Genomic DNA, 19,299 nt, shown 5'->3' on the forward strand with positions numbered 1-19,299 from the left:
AGGAAGCGTTTCATGAAAACGAGGGAGTGTGAGATTTCAACCGAGTTCTGCACGTGCAAGTCCCCTGGGCTTTGCCTCCACCTCCTCCAGGAAGATGCGGTGAGAAGCAGAGAGCAGATCTGCAGAATCCGGAGACGGAACCTGCTCTCCTGTGACTCTAGGAGAGGAGGACTCTGGTCCTCCAGGCTCTTGGAGCTGAGTGTCTGCAAGGCGCCAGCTTGGTGCCACTGTCACTGCACTTAACTGCCTGTGAGCTGGCTCGGTGACTGCACTGGCTCCTTTCTGTGTACGGGGAAACTGAGGCCCCGAGAGGGTAAGTAACGGGCCCAGGTCACGCAGCCGGAGCGTGAGGCCCCCCCGCTGGAGTGCAACGCCCGTGTCCCTGACCGCCGGGCTCTGCTCTGGCTCGATGCCAGGGGAGGCGAGCAGGCCTGTGCTGCTTCTGGGCCCGCTGGAGCACGTGCCCTCCCGCGGGGCCCCGGAGCGCAGCAGCGGGCTCACGAAAGCCTCAAACGCGGCGCCTACCCACCGTATTGATTTTCCTGGGCAGCGGGACGGGCGTCTCTGGCAGAGTGGGCGTGAGGTCGTTGGAGTCTTCGGATGCTTGCTTTTGGATGGTGTCTCGGGACTGCACGTTCGGGGAGAGATCCACCGGGTGTGACTTCTGGGTGACGTCTGGGGGCTGCTGGGCCTTGGGCGACACGTCCCCAGCCTGGGACTTCGCCAGCAGGTCTCCCAGCTGCGGTTTGGGAGGGAGGTCCTTCATCTGTGGCTTGGGGGGTAAGTCTGCCAGCTGGGGCTTGGGGGGCAGGTCTCCCAGCTGGGGCTTGGGGGGCAGGTCTCCCGGCTTAGGAGGCAAATCTCCCATTTGGGGTTTGGGACCCAGTTCTGTGGGCTTCGGGGGCAGGTCTCCGGGTGGTGGCTTCTGTGGTAAGTCTGCCAACTGTGAGGACTTCTGAAAGATCTCGGGCGGGATGTTGGCTTTGTCCAGGGAGAGGTGATGGCTGGTTTCTGTTTTCCTTAGTGCCACTGTGGGAAGCAACCACAGAGAGGGAGGTCACTGGAGGGCACCACGAGGCGGGGAAGCGCTGCCCTCTCCATCCATCAGTCCCCAGGAGGACCGAGGGACAGTGAGTGGCCGCTCCGGGGCCGGAACCAGGCACACACTGCCCGTCCTTAGAAGATAAAAGTTGGAGGCCTGGAAGGCGTCCACATTACAGTGTGTTATTTCACACCTCAGTTATGTAGGAACGGGATGTGCAAACTAATCCAGAATTTAAAAAACATGACTGTTTAAATTAAAAAAAAAAAAACAGCAACCATAATACAAACAGGTTATAAAGTTTTCCACAAGCCTACCACCTAAATGTAGCCATTTAAAGTAAGGGGACAGGGTGTCTGGGTGGCTCAGTCGGTTAAGCATCCGACTTTGGCTTGGGTCATGATCTTGAGGTTTGGGAGTCTGAGCCCCACGTCAAGCTCTCTGCTGTCGGCACGGAGCCCACTTCAGATCCTCTGTCCCCCTCTCTCTGCCCCTTCCTTCCCAAATAAACAAAAAATACAGTACTGGGTCATATTTCCTCCTGGACTTTTCTGTATGTTTTCCACAGATAAAATGTTTATCTGCCTTTATCTATACGCTGCTTTAGGAAGAGTATTTGCCAGTTCAATAAAGTTCCTTTGGCAACAGTATGTACTTTTTAATGTTGCGTTCTGTTCTGTGGCTGTGTCATAATTCATGATGAATTCCTCACGTTCACAAGTTTCACACGCTACATAAGGTAAGAGATGAAAAGGCTTCTCCCCTCACCCACCCCAATCCTTCGAGGTAACCTCTGCAACGTTTTGGTGACACAGGTCCTTCTACTTACGAATGTATCTTTTAAAAACCCTACGTGGCATTTTCATGTACTTTGGAACTTTGTTTTCTGCCTATTTAATGTGTTTGGGAGGATTTCCTAGGCAGGTCCCCCCCACTCCCTGTGTGGCTGCGGCCGGAATACCGCACCGCCTGGGGATTCCAGTTCGTCAAACCATACCCACAGCTCTACTGGTAGGACCCAAGATCCTACGGACATGTCCAAGGCCACTCCACCCGGTACCTACCTGCTGTGTGATCTTGGGCAGATTACACAACCTCCCTGTGCCTCACCTTCCTTATTTCTAAAACATGAGTCAGTACAGGTCAAGAGTTTGCCAACAGGACCTGGCAGGCTCTAAGCATTATATAAGAGCATTATCACACTGTCAGACAGGGTTGCTGGAGGCGAGGGTTCACATTTTCACTTATTCTTATAACTCGGGCTCCTGGTACAGAGCCAAGTACACAGTAGACATTCATTCAGCAAGGAAGTAGCTGACTAAGGCACATGGAGTAAGTCAAACTAAGGACGCTATTCTAAAAGTACAACATATTCCCAAAGATATTCTCAAAATTTATTTAAAAAAAAAAAAGAAATAAAAGATGAATGCTGGTGTTGTAAACTGTCACAGGCTGTACCGTAGCTGTTTCTGCTCATGGCCTGCTCAGCCATGTCCCTTCCTAAGGAAATCAAATTCAAGGGCACGCTGCTCGCGGGCTGGCCCTTGAGCTCCAGCTGGCGTGGCTGAGCTCAAAGAGTTCAAGCAAGCCAGATTCCTCTCTCGCAAGTCACCAACGGGGTGAGCGCAAGGCAGAGGCTGGCAATGACGGGGCAAAGCTGGGGGATCCCCCGAGGCGGTGGGCGTGGCAAGCCTCTCTGTGAGCCACTCCTGGGGGAACAGACACTAAGTCCTGGGGAGAGAGAACCCCAAACCATGCAGCTCCAGTGCAAGGAATCTATCCTAGAAAAAGGATCAAAGCCAGGCCATGAGATGCTCGCACTTGAATGTTCAGCACTGCACCGGTCACAGCGCCAAAGCTTCATGCTGTGTGGACGTAGAACGACCAGGCCTACGTAGCCCCTCATGGCACCAGACAATGGACTATGATGCAGCCGGTAAAAGCCGGATGGTGTGTAATTTGTTATGGAGAATGTTGTTGATTTGTTGTGTGAAAAAAAACAAACCAACAACAACTCCAGCTTAAATCGAAACCTAGAACAAAGCACAGAATAAAGGATATATACCAAATTGTTTTTATATTGGCAGATAGAAGACTTCGGGTGATTCGTGTTTTTCTTCTTTTTTTGGTTGTATTTTTTGAAAACCTTCTGGAATGAATACATGTACTTTTGTAATAGGTAGAAACAAGATAAGGGGTTTCTTCCCTAGGGAAGCTTGCCCAACCTTTGGCTATTCTATTTCCAAGCTGGTTTTGCGTTTTCCCCTCTCGAATTAAAAGTCCTTTCTGAACCGCCTTTTTAACTCGGAAGTGTTGACAAGCTGATTTTCCCCGCAAACTGGACTCCAGAGAGCACGTTGCTAGAGTGAGGCCCAGTAAGAACAAAAAAGGAATGAGAAGTCCACCCTCCACCCCCACTCCTTGCAGAAACCTGGGAGGTTATGGTGTAGCTGGTTCGCATGGGCTGGACTGGGTGGAAAGCACGCGGATACAGCCCCTTTGAAAAGCAACATGACCCAGAGTCCGGCCTATTAAACACTCTTCCCTTGGCCATGATCATTCTACTCCTGAGAATGGCTTCTAAGAGCATAACTGAGGAACAGGAAGCAGAGGAAGAAAAACCCTGCAAACTCCTGGCCCAGACTCCCGACAGAAGGGGTTGCTGCACACAGGCTTGTGTGACATTGGGCCGATACTCGACTGCTGGCCACCGGCCTCGCGGAGTGGTTTTGACAGGGGGGAGGACTGGATCCGGGCTTTGAGCACTGACAGCTACACGCTTCCCACAAAGAGAGACCATCAGACGGCGTCCGCCTCTGGACAAAAGGACACCCAGCCCCCAGGCAGTAGCTCTGCTACGGTCTGAACCTGTATCTGACTGGGTCTCTAGGTCCCACGTCCAACTGACAGGAGAACCAGAGAATACAGGCACGTGTGAAAACAACCGCACGGGGATGCGGTCAGCAAATTCCAAACCGGAGAAACCTGTGAGGACAGATAACCCAGTTCCTTCCACAATAAATCACCGGAAAAGGAGAGACATGCAAGGGAAACCATGAGCCAAGACGCTCAAGAGACAAATCAGTCAGGTGTTAACATGTGGACCTTATTTCATTCTATCTTGTCTTAAACGATTTGTTAAAGAAAAAAAGGGGGGGGGGTGTGGGTTGCCTCAGTTGGTTGGGCGTCCGACTCTTGATTGTGGCTCAGGTCATGATCCCAGGGTTGTGGGATGGAGCCCTGTGTGGGGCTCTGCACTGACAGTGGAGCCTGCTTGGGATTCTCTCTCTCTCTCTCTCTCTCTCTCTCTCTCTGCCCCCCCCACCCCATTTCCCTCTCTTCCCCACTCGAGCTCTAAAATTAAAGAAAAAAAGACAGGCATTTATGAGATAATTAGAAATGTAAACTGGGTATTTGAAAGTACTAAGAAATTTTTTATTTTTATTTATTTATTTAATTTAATTTTTTTTATTTTTATTTTTTGAGAGAGCATGAGCTTGGAACGCCATTCCAGAGTTGGGGGGGGGGGGTGGGGCTAGTGCATAAGCATGGGGTCCACCTGAGGACACGGCCTGCTGCTTCCTGGGTGCCAAGTACAGGCAGCCGGGGACATGTGGTGGTGAGCGTGGGGCAGAGTGGGCTTACGTCCTGTTCACGGAGAAAGCAGAAGCGAAGTTGTTTCGGGGAGAACAGGAGGTGTGAAGGACAGGAGAGCTACGGTGGTGGCAAGTCAGTAGATCCCGCGGATGGAGAGCACCGGGTCGCACCCGAGGCCCGTGTGAGCTCAGCGGTCTTGACCGCTTCTCGGACCGCTCTACGGTCCTGACTGTGCCCTCCAGCACGTCCAAGTGCGTGGAGTCAGCCCAGGGCTGGTCAAGCGGGCAGAGCCAGCACAGCAGGGGCGCGGAAGGTGAGGGAGAGCACTCGGGGAGATTCTGGCTCCAGAGGGGATGTGGGACAGTGAGAAGGTGGCAGTGGCCAGGGTGGGGGGTGTCACAGAAGGGGCTAAGAATCGCCAGGGTTTGGGTGCAGGAGGAAGGGAGCCGGACAGGCAGGTGGAAGGAATCAGTGGTGAGGCGTGATGGGCAGAGAAGAGTGCAGGGCTGAATGTGGGGCCGGTTGTGGAGGAGTGGCGACAGGGCCGGGGAAACACCTCAAACTTCTCTGGGATCAGGACAGCCCTCTGGGCTGAGGTTAAAAAACAACAACAACAATAAAACAATGACTTGAGATAAAGACTTCGTAAATCCAGGGGACGCTTCCTTTGTGTTCCTTGGAGAATGAACTGGCAGCCACCTGGGACTCCCTGGTACTACACAGGAGCCTGGGCAGCACCCCTCCAAATATGTCACTTTACTAAAGACCTCTGGAGTGGGGTGGATCCCAGCTCTCCGCCACGAATCCCTCACTTTGACTTCTGGGGTCAAAGGTCTTGCCGTGGCCACCAAAACCCACGGAGCAGCCACGAGTCCTCTGAGCCTCCACCGGCACCTAACGTGGGCCCTCTGGCCTGTGCGCCTAGGTGAGGACGGGCAGAATGAACCAAGCACGTCTGGGGGTGTTCTCCCAGCTCCCAAGCAGGAGCTGGCAACAAAGAAGAGGGAGCAGATAAGGTGACGGGACGTGCTGGTCTTACGGATGAAAAGCTCCATCAGGATTAAAGAAGATTTGGTCAAAGGACCGAGTGTCTCTGCTTGGAGAGGAGGCAGCACTTAGAGACACTGCTTTCTTGTCCTTCTCAGAGCATGCGTCCCTCTGCTTTGCATGAGGGGTGCCATCCCAGGGAAGAATTTCTGTGCCCCCCAGCAGCAAGGTGCTTTCTGAAGCATGATCTCATTTCGTCCCCACGAAGCCTCACGAAGCAGGCATTCTTGCCCACATTTGCAAGTGAGGACTTGGAGGCTTCGGGAAGCTTCCGGGTCCACCGTCCAGGCGGCATGGTGAGTGAGCGGTAGAGCTGGTGCTGGTTCCCAGGTCTCTGACCATGTGTGCAAGGGAAGGAATGGCATGCCCATCCCTGGGATGATCACGTGCCTTCTGGAGAAGGACTGTGGTTTTTAGGAAAAGTATGGTGTTTTGCTAACCACAGAATCGGAGTTTATAAGTATCCTTCTTCATTGAACAAACATTAACTGGGCACCTGCCAGGTGCTGCTTCAGGCGTCTGGGACCAAGCCATGAACTAAAGAGACAGAGACACCTGTCCCCTGGAAGGCACAGTGATACTCCAGTTAGGTGAACACAAGAGAGAGGAGTCTTACCTTTCTGAGGTAGTTTAGGAAGAACTCTTGGGCCAAGGGCAGTCTTTGCAGAGCCGGTGCTGATTAATAAATAAGAATCATTTAGGATCTCAAAATGCTAGAATATCATTAATGATGTAATATTCAAGGAAATCATAGGAGTTTGGTGAATTCTCTAAAAACCCTTCCAAAATTTCTTTAATGAAAGATTACAGTCTATTTCCCACAATTCAAGATTTGCCTGGCCAGGGAGGACCCAGGACAGGATGAAAAGGCCAAGCCTGTGAAAGTGAAAACTGCCTGCCCTTCTCCCTGGACACCTGTCCACAGAAGTACCGACTGAGAGCATCTGTCCCCACAAAACCTCAGTCAGTCCTCTCATGGGATACAGTCTCTCAACCTAAGTCTTCAGCCCCCATGTCCAGGTGAGGAAAAACTGAAGTCTGTGGAGTTTCAGTGACCAGCAGAGGGTCCAAAGGCAGGCCAGGGTGGGGGAGGTGGGGGGACATAAATTCAGACCCCTCTCTGTCCATCGCCAGAGCCCTGATATCCTCCATGGCCCCAGAGCAGATTGTTTGGGTTCTCAGACCCCCAGGCTCTCCCTGAGCTCTCCTTCCCCTTGGAGCACTTACACAACGAGTGGGGAAAAACACCCAAGTCTCGGGAACAGAAGCCCACTCCAGGTGGTCCAAATAATCGAATGTTCTTCCCCAAGCCCCTGCCGCCGCTGAAATGCCCGGGCTGCAGGTGGCACCTGTTGGCTTCAGCGGGAGGTGGTAGCTACTCTCAGGACACCGAGCACTGCAGACTCCCAGAGCAACAGCAGCCGAGCGCCCAAGTCCTCTGTGCCAAGGGCCCCTTTCAAGCTCTCATTTGTCTTTTTCTGTCCTATGATGTCCTAAGAATTGGCTTGTTCCTCTTTCTCTCCTAACTGCATTTAAAGGAAGAGGGAAAGCCAAGCCAACCAAACAACACAGAGTCAAAGATGATGAAGTGCACGTGTTCTCAGCCGCTGGCCTCCAACCACCCTCGGTCCTAACTGCTCTCTCCTCAGCAACTGGATCCCCTGGCCCCAGGCCAGGGAGGGCCGTGAAGTCCCCGTGAATCTGGAAACAGTGAACACACAGGGGTTCGCCTCAAACACCTCTGGAGCGTGTGTTCCCGGCCTTGGCATCTTCTCAGGGAAGCACCTGCCGGCTACTGACGTGAGCACGGTGGTTACTCCTGACCCAGGCCCCGGGCCCTGGGCCACCACTGAACGCCTGTGGGCCCAGGCTTCTTCCCACGGAAACGAACACGAGGCCGCTGCTGTGTGCATGCGTGTGTGTGTGTGTGTGTGTGTGCGCGAGCAGCCCGATTCCGTTCAAAAAGCACTCTGTACGTGTCAGACGCTCTGCCCCTCTGGAAGAAGACCCCAGAACTGAAGTTTGCGTCCCCCAGAGTGGGGCGGACGGGCGATGGAATGGGAATGACAGGCGGGACGCGAGGGAAGGGGACGATGGGATGCAGAGTCTGGAAGACAGCTGTTTGCGTCCAGCTCTGACATTGCCACCACTTAACCTCTCAACCTTTCGGGGCTGTTTCCTCATCTGTAAAACTGAGGAAATAGTAATCGGCCTATCTTGCGAGGCTGTAAAGACCAAATGGGGCAGGGGTGCTAAAATAAACGAGGACTTTGTTTCTGTCTCATTTGATAAAACTCTGGAAAGCTACCCCGGCACGCCAGCTGACTCTCTCTCCCCGAGGTTTTGGGGCTGGAAGTGTCTTTGTGTCTTTATCTCAGACCGGGGCTCTAGAGAAAACCCTTGGCGTCGGGATTGGGTGAATGTTGCCCACAGAAGATCTTCCGAAATATCCCGTTTCAGTGAAAGGAGGGAAGGAAGGAACGTTGCTTTCAGCATAGCCAAAGAAAACCTCACAAACGGGGCCCTTGGAGAGAGTCCTACTGTTAGGTTTGAAAACCTCTGGGCTGTCGGGCTTCCCTGAGGACTGTCTTCATTCCCAAGTCCGCAAAAAGGAGTCAAGAGGGAAAGTAACAAAACAGAGCTACTTGTTAAAATACTAAAATTAAAATCTCCTCCTGGTAAGACTCTGTGACATCAGGGAAGTGGGGTCTGTCCCCCCCCAGGGACCCTGGACGGAGGAGAGCCGTGCCGCTCACAGACGTACTGGGCAAGAGCGGCTCGCACGACTGGCCACAAGACACGTGAGCGTGCCCACTGTGAACACTGAGCTCCTCACGACCAGCCCCGGCTGGTGGGCCACACTTTGGGTAGACTGCCACTAAAACCCATTCCTAGAATTCACAACAGTCACCCGTGATCCCCACCGGGGGAGAAAGCAGGAAGGCGGCTTACCTCGATTGCTGAGATAGTCCCTCAAACTTATTTGCAGTCTTACTTGACGATGATGGACCCACATCGTTCCCTGCAGGGAAAACCAGAGGCAGAGTCACACCTTCAGACAGGGAAACGGAATAGAGGGATGTAGGACTTCGCAGACAGGCACCCCTTTGGTTCCAGAAGGGAATTTAAGAAACCCAAGCTAGAACGGTATGCACTTCTAACTTTAAAACAAAACACAACGAAACAAAACCAAAGCATCGGCTTGGGTTCTGACGATGTTTTTCTTGCTATTAAAGGAGTATGTTGCAAAGATGTGCAGCCTGCTCCCAGGCGAGGCCTCTAAGGTCACGGGGCTTTGGGGATGTCCTACTGCCTCAGGATCTTGTCCTCAGCTTGGGGCCAGGGAGAGAAGAGTCAAACCTCAAACTCACCTGGAGGTTCCTGTGTCAGGAGACTAGCCCTGGGAGCCAGACTCAGAAGAAATACACAACCCACAAACTCTGTGTGTGTGTGTGTGTGCGTGTGTGTGTATGCACACGGAGGTGGCCACCGTTCAGCAGGGTGGTGATAACTGGCCAGGAATCTGATCGTTCAAACATGCACTTATTAAGCATCTACCGTGTGCAAGGCATGAATGTGGAGCAGGAGGCACAAAAGCAAATGAAATGTCACTGCTCTTGCAGAGTCTGTGATCTGGCCTGGGAGACGTACATACACCAAGTACACTGACCACGCGGGATGAGAGGAGTGTTGCACAGGGTTGGGTGCTATGAAAGAAAAACGTGTCTAACTGGTAAGAGGAACACAGAGAGTCCTTTTGGGGGACATGCACCTGAACGCTGATGCATTTTCTCACGGCGGAGAGGCAGAACCAGATACGTGCTCTGCGTCCAGAAGGCAGAAAGCCTGGCTAGAATAAAGGGGGCTCTTTTGTGATCCGTCCCATGGTGGGAGGAGCACAGAGCCCCAAGCTGCCAGGCTCTCCTGGAGGAATCCCGGCGAACCTGCAGGGGGGGCGGTGGTCTCCGTGCTCTAGCTCATTTCCTTGCCTGCCTTTCCCAAGGTCCCTTTCGTCCCCTAGACACCCACAGTATCTCCCAGGTGCCGCCGGGAAGGGGCTTCGCTGAGGAGGCTCAGAAACAGGAGGGCGGCTGCAGAGGACAGCCCTAGGCAAAGCACTGAGCTCTGCGTCCTACGTGGCGGGTCTGCTCCATAGCACCTACGGCTGCCCAAATGCTTCTCCTCCTCACAATGACATGAACAGCTGGTGTCATTATCCTCATTCTGAAGATGAGGAAACGAGGGTAAGTGAACAATGGCTGTAAGTCACATGGCTACATGACGTACCTGGAAGTCTCCACCGTGAGTCTACAGACTTTTCACTGCCCATCATGATGGCCCGATAGCAATTATCAATAATAGCGACTACCGCTCATTGGGCACTTACTGTGAGTGAGGTAAGGTATACGCACATCACGGGAATCACGTCTACGGCACACGTAATACGGTTCCCCTCCATTTTGTTCATGAAGAAACACGAAGCAGTAAAGCCGAGCCCAAGGTCAAGTAGCTGGCAGGGGTGAGAGCTGTGATACAGAGCGGAGCAGCCTGCTACCAGGATGTGTACTAAACTCCCACCTTCTATCAGTGCCTGTCCTGGATGGGGGGGGAGGCTGGCACAGGGCGAAGACGAGGAGAACTTTCTGTAACTCTAGGACACTGATGCGAGGGGAAAGCTAAACTGGCGTTACCAGGACCCAAGACTTTCAAATACAGCTGTATTTTAGTAGGACGCTCCTTCTAACCATCAGTGTATTTCCATGAGCCAGCACTAATACCGAAGGACTCCTCTGGCAGCCTCTCACAAAATCCTCTGAGCTGTGAATGATGTTCAGGTAGGCGTTTCTTTTCAGCCTGGTGCTCGATGTGAGTCCTTAGGACTGGCTAGCAAATCTCACACTTTCAGACTTACAGGAGCCATAATAATCAAAATGGCAGAGAAAGCTCTACGTTAGGGCAAACTACTGTATCTGGTAATTCCCTTTTCGGGTGGAAAACATTCCAAATCAGCGATTCTTCACTGTTATGTGCAAGACTGACCACGAGACCATTAGGGTTGCAGAAAGCCCCTCGCGCTGCCTGTGGTCACCTACTCTGCTGTCACACAGATAAGCCATCACACCAGGGGCTGTGGCCTGACACCTGCAGCCCCAGTGTCCAGGGTCCTCATTTGACCCTGCTCTCTGGCCACTCGAGGGGGCTCTCCATCTGCAAAGACACTGTGTTTTTATGCCTCAGTAACTTTGCCCGTCTCTTCTCTCTGCGACACCTAACCCCTCCCACCCGTGCCGAACTCCTGGAACTCCTGCACACCCTGCAAAGAGTATCTCCAAAGTCAACTTCTGGGAATTCTTCCCTAGCCAGGCTTGACCACTCCCTCCTTCCTTTTAGCCTACAACCACTACTCACAGAGCAGTGGTTAAAGGTGCAAATTTCGGAGCCAGCCAAGCCATCGCCCAGTGGGTAGGGGTTTGGACTACTCTGCTTTTTCTACTAAGCGTCAGTCCCCTCATTTATATAATGGGAACCAAACAGTATCTACCCCACTAGATGGGTAAGAGCATCACAAGAGATAAATTATGGAGCGCAGGGCACCGTGCAGGGCCACAGGGAACGCGACACAAATGGTAATGATTATTCATAGCTCTCTGATGGAATGTAACAGAACGATGAGGATTTACTCATTGGGCGAACATTGGTCGTCTTTGTGACCCCACTGGCCAGCCCAGTCTCTGGCATGGAGCAGTCACCAGGCTCTTGCTGAAGGAAGTCAGCAGGACTCACGTGCTTCTCTGCCCACAGCTGCATTCCCCCCGCACCTGGTGGGAAGGCCTCTGTGGTCTGGCAGCCAGGAATCCCATCAATCTCGTGGCCAGACAAAGGCCACGAGCCATGTCTGGGAAGAAAAGTGTGGCTTAGACATATTTCTGGAGAAAGGACAGTATTCAAGGAAGGACCAAAAACACGGAAGCAGTTTCATCCCTTTTCCTCTCTTCACGCAACTTGGAAAAGGCCTCTCGCGTACAAAAGTTGGGTGTAAGAGAGAGCTGGAGACAGATGCTGGGCCAGCAGCTGAAGGAGTTGTGGCAGACTCGGGGCTACCTACTTTAGCTCTGAAACTTCGGGCCAAGAATTTATGGAGAGAGAGGAGGGCACTGGCCCAGGAGTGAATGACACACAGGCTCCAGGAATCTTCCGGAAAAGTGGATAAATACATGAGCCTTGATACCACAGCTCTGAAGTTAGTGGATTTGTGATCTTCTACGAGCACTTGACCACTCTGTGCTTCAACTTCCTCACTGATAGAATGGAGACAGTGATGGTGTCTATCTTATAGGATGGCTATGATGGCTAAATAGGACGATGACTGAACCAGTGCACGGCCCCAGGGCAGGGGAAACAATTTACAGATGGTAGCCACCATTATTAACTTCTAGAGCTGCATGCACAGTGGGGTTGGGGGGTGGGGGGCAGGGAGCTAACATAAAAATATGTTGGGAAACCGAAGAAAAGGGAAATTTCTGTCCAGAGGCTCTTTTACAAACCAATACTGCTCCAATGATTAGACATTTCAAATACTGAGGCTTTCACCCAAAGTTCTGGCCTTGAAATAAGAGAAGTGAATCGATTTGTGGTATGGTTTTTCTTCTAGTATATGCTCTACAATAAAAAAAAGCTTATACAGTTTTAAATCCCAGTGAACAAAGACAAGGAACCTAATGGTTTCCAGAGATCACTTAGCTTGGGATTGGTAGAACCTAGATTGGAACCCAGGCTTCCAGAATGTTCTTTTAGTACGTATTATGGTTTCCTGTGACGTGTGCTATAGAGACTTCTCTGAACACCTGCCAAAGGACAGAGGTCTTGGGGCAAGTAGTTCTCAGGTATTAATTACAAGACTCTTAAGTATGAGAAGTGGGTTAAACTTATGGCCGCCATAAACTGGATAATTGGAGGTTTTTTTGTTTTTGTTTTTGTTTTTGCTCTTGCTGGTAGGAAGCTCAGTGTCAAATCTATGGTCTATTTCCAGCCATTGTATGTGAACTTCTATTACACATTTTGTGCAGAGATCAAACTCCTGGACCATGTGCTAGTTACCTTTGTTCTTCCTTTGTTCTCATTTCTTCATTAATTTTACTTAAATTGTAGTAAAATATGTGTTGGCCTGTTATAGAATAGGTTACAAACAAATTACTTATCTCCAAAGGTGAGGTTTAATGACACCCACCTGAAAAACCAAACTCCCCATAAAACGCAAATCTGCCTATAAGCCACTTTGTTTTGTAAACAAAAGCCTGCCTTAGCAGTCTCCCGAGACAGATGGCTGAATTCATCACAAGAGCGGGACTTCAGTAATGTGATGCCTGGGCTATTTTGGGTGCTGCGGCCACTGTGGTTCTGGCAGGGAGAAGGCCTGAGTGGCCCTCCCCGCACACCAGGGCTCCAGGCTACAGATGGACGAGGAGGCATACAGCCAGGCGGAGGTGGGGGACAGTCCCAGGATCACTGTGCTACCATGTGCACAGCACAACAGAGCACGGCGAGGGGAAGACTGCAGCTCCCCAGCCACACAGGCTGGTGATGGATCCTGGCTCCCCGAGTACCGGCCGTGGGAACTTGGGCAGATGATTTAATCTTTCTATGTCTCAGTGTCCTGAAAGTCAGGGTCCCAGCATTTCTTACTTTCTGGAAATGTGGTTAAGATTAGGTAAGTACTGGGGTGCCTGGCTGGCTCAGTCGGGGAAGCATGAGACTCTCGATCTTGGGGTTGTGAGTTCGAGCCCTACACTGGATGTAGAGATTACTTAAATAAAACTTAAGACAAAAAACATTTAGATAATTACTATTAACTAGTCCCATTTCACAGCCAGAGAAACTGAGGGATGAAGAATGAAAAAATAACTGCCGAAAGCCACAGGGCTAGAAGGTGGTAGAGACTGATTAGGATCTGGGTATGGCACAGGGTCCACACTGGAGCACTCTACTCTGAGACAGACACAGCACAGGCCCTTGCAAATTCACAATGGTCTGGGGAAGAGAGGTGCACACAGCACTGTGGCAACCCCTGTGCCCGAGGGGCCAGAATGGGGGTAAGGTGGTGGCTGGCCTGGGAAGGCCCCTCAGGCGCGTCCCTGGAGAGCAGATCTGGAAGGACGACTAAGCATCAGCACACACGAGTTGAATATTCCAGTTCGAGGCGCATTATGAGCAAAGGCTCAGATCTTAGAGAAAAGAATGTAGCCTGGGAAGCTGGCATACCTCAATAGGGCAGGCACGTTGCTTTTCAGGGGGTGGGTACACGAGGCCTGGGGGAGCCAGGAGGCTGTGACTATACTACCTCCTCATGCTGGTATCCCCCCACTGCCTACCAGACCCGGAACCTGGTCTCAGATAGTCCCCAAAGGCCCCCAGCTCGGGCAGGGGAGAGATGGGAGGGTTAGGGGAACAAGAGAGGCACTGGAAAGATGATCCATGGATGGAAGCTGGAGGCATCGTAGCAGGTCTAGGGGTCTGATACCCCATGTGTTTTACCAATGATCAGCCTGGGGGCACCTGGGTGCCTCAGTAGGTTAAGTGCCTGACTCTTGATTTCAGCTCAGATCATGATCTCATGGTTGTGAGATCGAGCCCCAAGTAGGGCTCTGGACTATCAGTGTGGAGCCTGCTTGGGATTCCCTCTCTCCCTCTCTCTCTCTGCCCCTCCCCACCGAGTGCTTGCTCTCTAAATAAATCAACATTAAAAAAAAAAAAAAACTTGCTAAAAAATAATAATAATAATAATCAGTCTGGATCCTGCCTCTAGCTTCTGGAACATGATGTCAGTGGGAGAGAGCTAGGGAGGGACCAAGCACTTACCATACCTGTGTCCGTAGGTGCCTTTAAGTAGATCTCACGTATGTGCACACACACCGATGTAGAAAGAATGACCCTGAGAGTCCCAGAATTACTATTTGGGGTTGTTTGTGAGTGATGACCAAGGCCTGTGACGTGAAGAATTGTCCCTATGCCACAGACAGATTCTGATGTTTGCCCCTCACGGCTGGCTGTAGGTGGGAGGCTCTAGCTGGCGAGAGCGGCCAGCAGACCACTCAGCGCCCATCTTCGAAAGGCTCCCTTTTGGTGGCACTAATTCGCCTAAAGCGGTAACTTTGCTTCTTAATGAAAAATGCCCCTTGTCCACAAAAGCAAAGAACAAAACATACATAAGACCAGCAGCTACTAGCCTGCTGCTGAGTGATGTGAAAGTTATCTAAGAAAGTGAGGATTCCTAAGCCAAAAAACAGATTTCGTACAATTCATTATAGGCCGACTGCACCTATGAGGTGAATAAGGCACTATAAACTTTACACAGAAATAAAAACTGATTCAACAACAGGATCAAAGTTTATGATCTGTGGTCTGAACATCTGCACGGGTGTGCCCTTCAAAGGCATGTCATCTGGGTCTGCAAAGTCCTCTTGGGTGAGGTCTGGGGATGGCTGAAGGCCCTGGAAGGCGACCATGGACAGGTCGAGGGCACACTCGATATACCAGTGTGTGGCTGTGCGAATCCCCCACTGCTCCTCCCTGGCCTGTCTCACCGGGGGACCGACTCTTCAGGGCCCCCCACAAAGCTTTCCCTGCAGTTTGACACGATTTCTCAGCATGTCCACAGGATGCAGTGGACACGTGAGCCCTAAAGAGTACAGAGCACTCACTCATTTGTCTGCCTGCCTCCCTCACGAGGCCAGGGGCTCCCTGAGCAGATGGGCTGAGAGGCAACCAACGACAGGCACGTACGCATGCGAGCCGAATGGCCAAAGGCACAGACATACTCGCACACACACTGTGGCACTGTGGCCAGATGACAGACGTGTGCTAACCTGCAAATGGGGAAGTATGGCTTTTTCCAGGAGCTCCCCAGGTTCACGACACCTTAGTACAGGCTTTTGAAGAGGCCTCGTAATGCATTCAGCTGAATTACCTATCAGTTACGCTCTCAAACCGAAGGAAAGAGAAGCTGCAGTGAAACTCAATGGCAGAAGGAGGTGACCCAGGCAAACGAGCGTGCTCCTTCGGTACAGCTGCTCTTTCTCGGCATGCCTGTCATGGGCCTGACCCCCTGGGCACTGGGGAGACTCCTGCTTCCCGATTTAAATTGCTGTGGGCTAGTGAAGAGTTCTGGGGAACTAAAAAGGTAGGCGGGGTGGAAATTACGTGCCTCGTGGATGTAAATTTGTTGTCCCCTGTCAACGTCACCAACGGACTCTGTGAACATTTATCTATTCTCAAGTGATTACCGAGGCCCTACCGTACACAGGCTAGATTCTAGGCCATGTAAACGCTAAAGAGAAGACAGACAAAATCCCTGCTCTCATGGAGCTCACATTCTAGAGAGACCAAGGAGCCAAATGCAGAGTACTTCTCCACGGTGATCAGGTGCTCTAAAGGAAACGGGTGGGGAGGAAGCTCCTGTCGAGAGGGGAGCTGGAAACAGAAACGTTCAAGCCCAGAAGCACAAAGGGGAGCCAGACTCTCAAAGCACACGACACGGATGCAGGCAGCGGACCGGCCTCGGGAGGGACAGCCTGGTGTGCCTGACATGCCGTGAAGACGCAGGGTGGGCCGTGCGCAGAGGGGAGGTGCTGAGAGGTGAGCCCTCTAGGTCCCGGGGCAAGGAGCTGGCGTTCACCCTGAAGCACAGCAGGAAAGCTTTAAAGGTGAGAAGTGACTAGGTCTGGTTTATATTTTGAGAAAAATTTCTGGTTTATGTTCTGGCTGCTGTGAGAATGGATTACGCGGCTTTCCTGGGCCTCTGTTTCCTCATCCGTCAACGAGGCTGGCGATACCCGCTGCTCAGCGTTGCTACAGTGACTGCAAGAGATTCTGTGACAGGTGCACCGGAAATGCTCAGCACTTCACGTATCGCTCTGGTTTTTAAACGAGCCTAAGTGTTTTCCCAGATGCTTCTTGGCCTTAAACGCAATCACACCCGTGTGTATCCAGGCCCTCATCCGGCCTGTGTGCGGTCTGGTCCGCTTGCTGGATGTGCTAAGTGTCCACTGCCCACTGCACCCCACGCACTGCCTGGCCCGGGCAGCACGGGCCCTGACTTCAGGATGACTTACCCCAAGGAACTGCGCCTTTGTTTGGGGGCCCGTGAGGTAGTGGGCTGGGAGGGTCGGATAGGGTTCTCTTGTGTCCGGGTGGTGGGGGAGGAGGCCTCTTCTTGGACAGGGTGGAGCTGCCACTAGAGGTCTGGGTGCTTAGAGGGAGTGTTGAAGGAGGGCCAGTTGGACCTAGAAAGGAATCGAATGGGGCAGGAAGGTTAATCCCAGGCTCACAGACAGAACAGCCAGTATGCAGTCACTTCCGACACCAAATGTGGTATATGGTGCTCAAAGCTCAAAGCTGGGTACGGCCAACCCCATCAGCTCAGTCACTCACAAACAGGGGTTTCCAAATTGCTGGTTAAAAAAAAAAAATCACAAGAAAAGAAAGGGAAGCGTGTGCTTTTAAGGAAACGCCGATCCCATGGACTGCTAATGGGGTTAGGTCATTTAGGTACCGTGGGAAAAATCAAACATACATTTTTAAATGGACAACTTAGTGGGACCATCATAAAATCTACTGAGGAAGAAGGAACAAAGCACCACCAGCAGAATCAACGGAGAAAGAACAAAGGATAGGCTAACCCTTCAGGGGGCCGCACGGCGAAACATGAAAATATTCACAGCATAGGATTTTTCTCTCTACAACTTTTTCTTTTAGTCAGAAAACTTGGCATAAAAAAAGTTCTTAATGACATTTATCAAGAAGGAAGGATCTAATGTAGAGAATTACTTGGGAAAATGAGAAATCCAAAAACTCTTTTTTCCTCCAATTCTGAACTGTTCTAGAAATCATAAACCACGTACTATATTGAAAGCTTGAAAAAGTTATATAAATTAGACACTGGTTTCTATAGACTTAAAAAAAAGACTCAACTTTCTCCAGAGGTGAAGACAGGATGGCAGTAAAAAAATTAATATTACATACACACACACACACAACCACTACGGTAAATCTTGACTTTTTGGACTAATGTTTTAAGGAAAAATGAGTTGTTTTTGAGAGATGTTATGGGATTAGTATTATGGTATTTTTTGTTTCTTCGCACTGAAGTGGCTGGTGTGTGCCAGGCACTGTGTGTTGCACACTTTGACAAACATCTCTTTACGGAGAATTACCAGGTTTATGGTTTAACTGTGTTCACAGACAACTATTTCTGCAAGCATTAAAAAAGAAAAACAAAAAACAAAGAAAGGAAAGACATCAAAGAAAGCTAAGAACGACTGCCATACCAAATTTTTAACGAGGATAGTAGATACCTGGTGATCCAGACAGGCTCCAAAAGAGCTTTTTACATTCTGTGTATTTTTTTTTTTTTTTTTTTACATTCTGTGTATTAAAAGAAAAGCTCAATTACTTCTGGCTTCCTTCTTTGGTAAAATAAGCCTCGATAGTTCCCGATGTCGATTCCTGGTCAGTACCAGCAATGACTTGCACCAGTGACTCTCAAAGACAGTCTCGCTTTGGAAGTCAGTACTGGCAATCCCAGTAAAATGGTCATCTGCTTGGGGCTCAGTCGGTCAAGCGTCTAACTCTTGGTTTTGGTTCAGGTCAGGATCTCGAGGTTCGGGAGTTTGAGCCCCGCATCGGGCTCCGTGCTGACAGCATGGAGCCTGCTTGGGATTCTGTGTCTCCCTCTCTCTCTGCCCCTTCCCTGCTCGTTCTCTCTCTCTCTCGCTCTATCAAAAATAAACTTTAAAAAAATTTAAAAAAAAATCTGCTTTAGGATAAAATGGCCCACGCTATACAATTTAGCCTCTCTGTCCTGCTGATGTGACATGTGACAGAAGCCCTGCTGTTCCTCCAAATTAGCACCCGAGTATGGCACCGGTCACTGCAGTTGTGGAAACTATTTTGTCAACAAAAAGTGACTGTTACTACAGCCTTCCATTTGTGTAAAGATTTGTAACTTCTCAAAATGTGTTCGTATTTGCTCTTGCCGTTGGTTTTTCACTGTTGCCCCCACTCCACAGTCAGGAAAGCAGGAGTGTGGCGTGTGGAAGGTTCCAGCACCATGAGGTGTGAGGCCGTGGAGTGCAGGTCTCTGGGCCTGGTGCAGTGCTCGCCCGCCTCACGCCGCTGTTCCCGAAAGCCAGGACTGCGCTTCGTGCGCTGCTCACGGGAGGAAAACAACACTGGTAACAACAGCAAGGGCTCCGTATTAGGAAGTGAACTTTCCTCTTGGAAATAAAGGGAGAATAGAGAATACACAATGAGGAAATTCTCTCTAGTACTTTTCTCTTTATCGCCACCTAGGGATTTTCTGCTGCAGTGCAGCTAAAAGTCATTCCATCAACTCCGAACCCTGAGAAACAAAAATTGCCAAAGACAAGGCACTAATGGGGCTCTGTCTCTGCAAAGTTGTGGGTGTACCTGATTTCAGGAGGCATCAGACCACAGAGTCGTCCTGTAACCACAAACCAAGCAAAATCCAGCCTCCTGAGCCAGCATTTCAGAGATGAAGGGATTAGTGTTCCACACAGGATTACATACTTCTGTCTTACTTTCTTTCAACTGTAATC

At 50.8% G+C, this 19,299-nt stretch overlaps 1 protein-coding gene across 2 annotated transcripts in view; it reads right to left on the bottom strand.

Moving 5' to 3' along the window:
• ASAP1 (ArfGAP with SH3 domain, ankyrin repeat and PH domain 1) overlaps nt 1-19,299 on the bottom strand; it is a 346,825-nt gene that overhangs the window by 6,613 nt on the left and 320,913 nt on the right. The window contains exons 25-28 of one of the 2 annotated variants that reach the window (XM_053896106.1): nt 16,795-16,965; nt 8,639-8,708; nt 6,303-6,361; nt 530-1,029 (exon numbers count right to left, since the gene is read on the bottom strand). In XM_053896106.1, the coding sequence (XP_053752081.1) occupies nt 530-1,029; nt 6,303-6,361; nt 8,639-8,708; nt 16,795-16,965 (800 nt within the window). The remainder of the gene's footprint in view (nt 1-529; nt 1,030-6,302; nt 6,362-8,638; nt 8,709-16,794; nt 16,966-19,299) is intronic. The other variant, XM_053896107.1, reaches the window with a different exon arrangement.

This window comes from Panthera pardus, unplaced genomic scaffold, assembly GCF_024362965.1.
Source record: "Panthera pardus isolate Hobbes unplaced genomic scaffold, ASM2436296v1 HiC_scaffold_7, whole genome shotgun sequence".
Taxonomy (NCBI): Eukaryota; Metazoa; Chordata; class Mammalia; order Carnivora; family Felidae; genus Panthera; species Panthera pardus.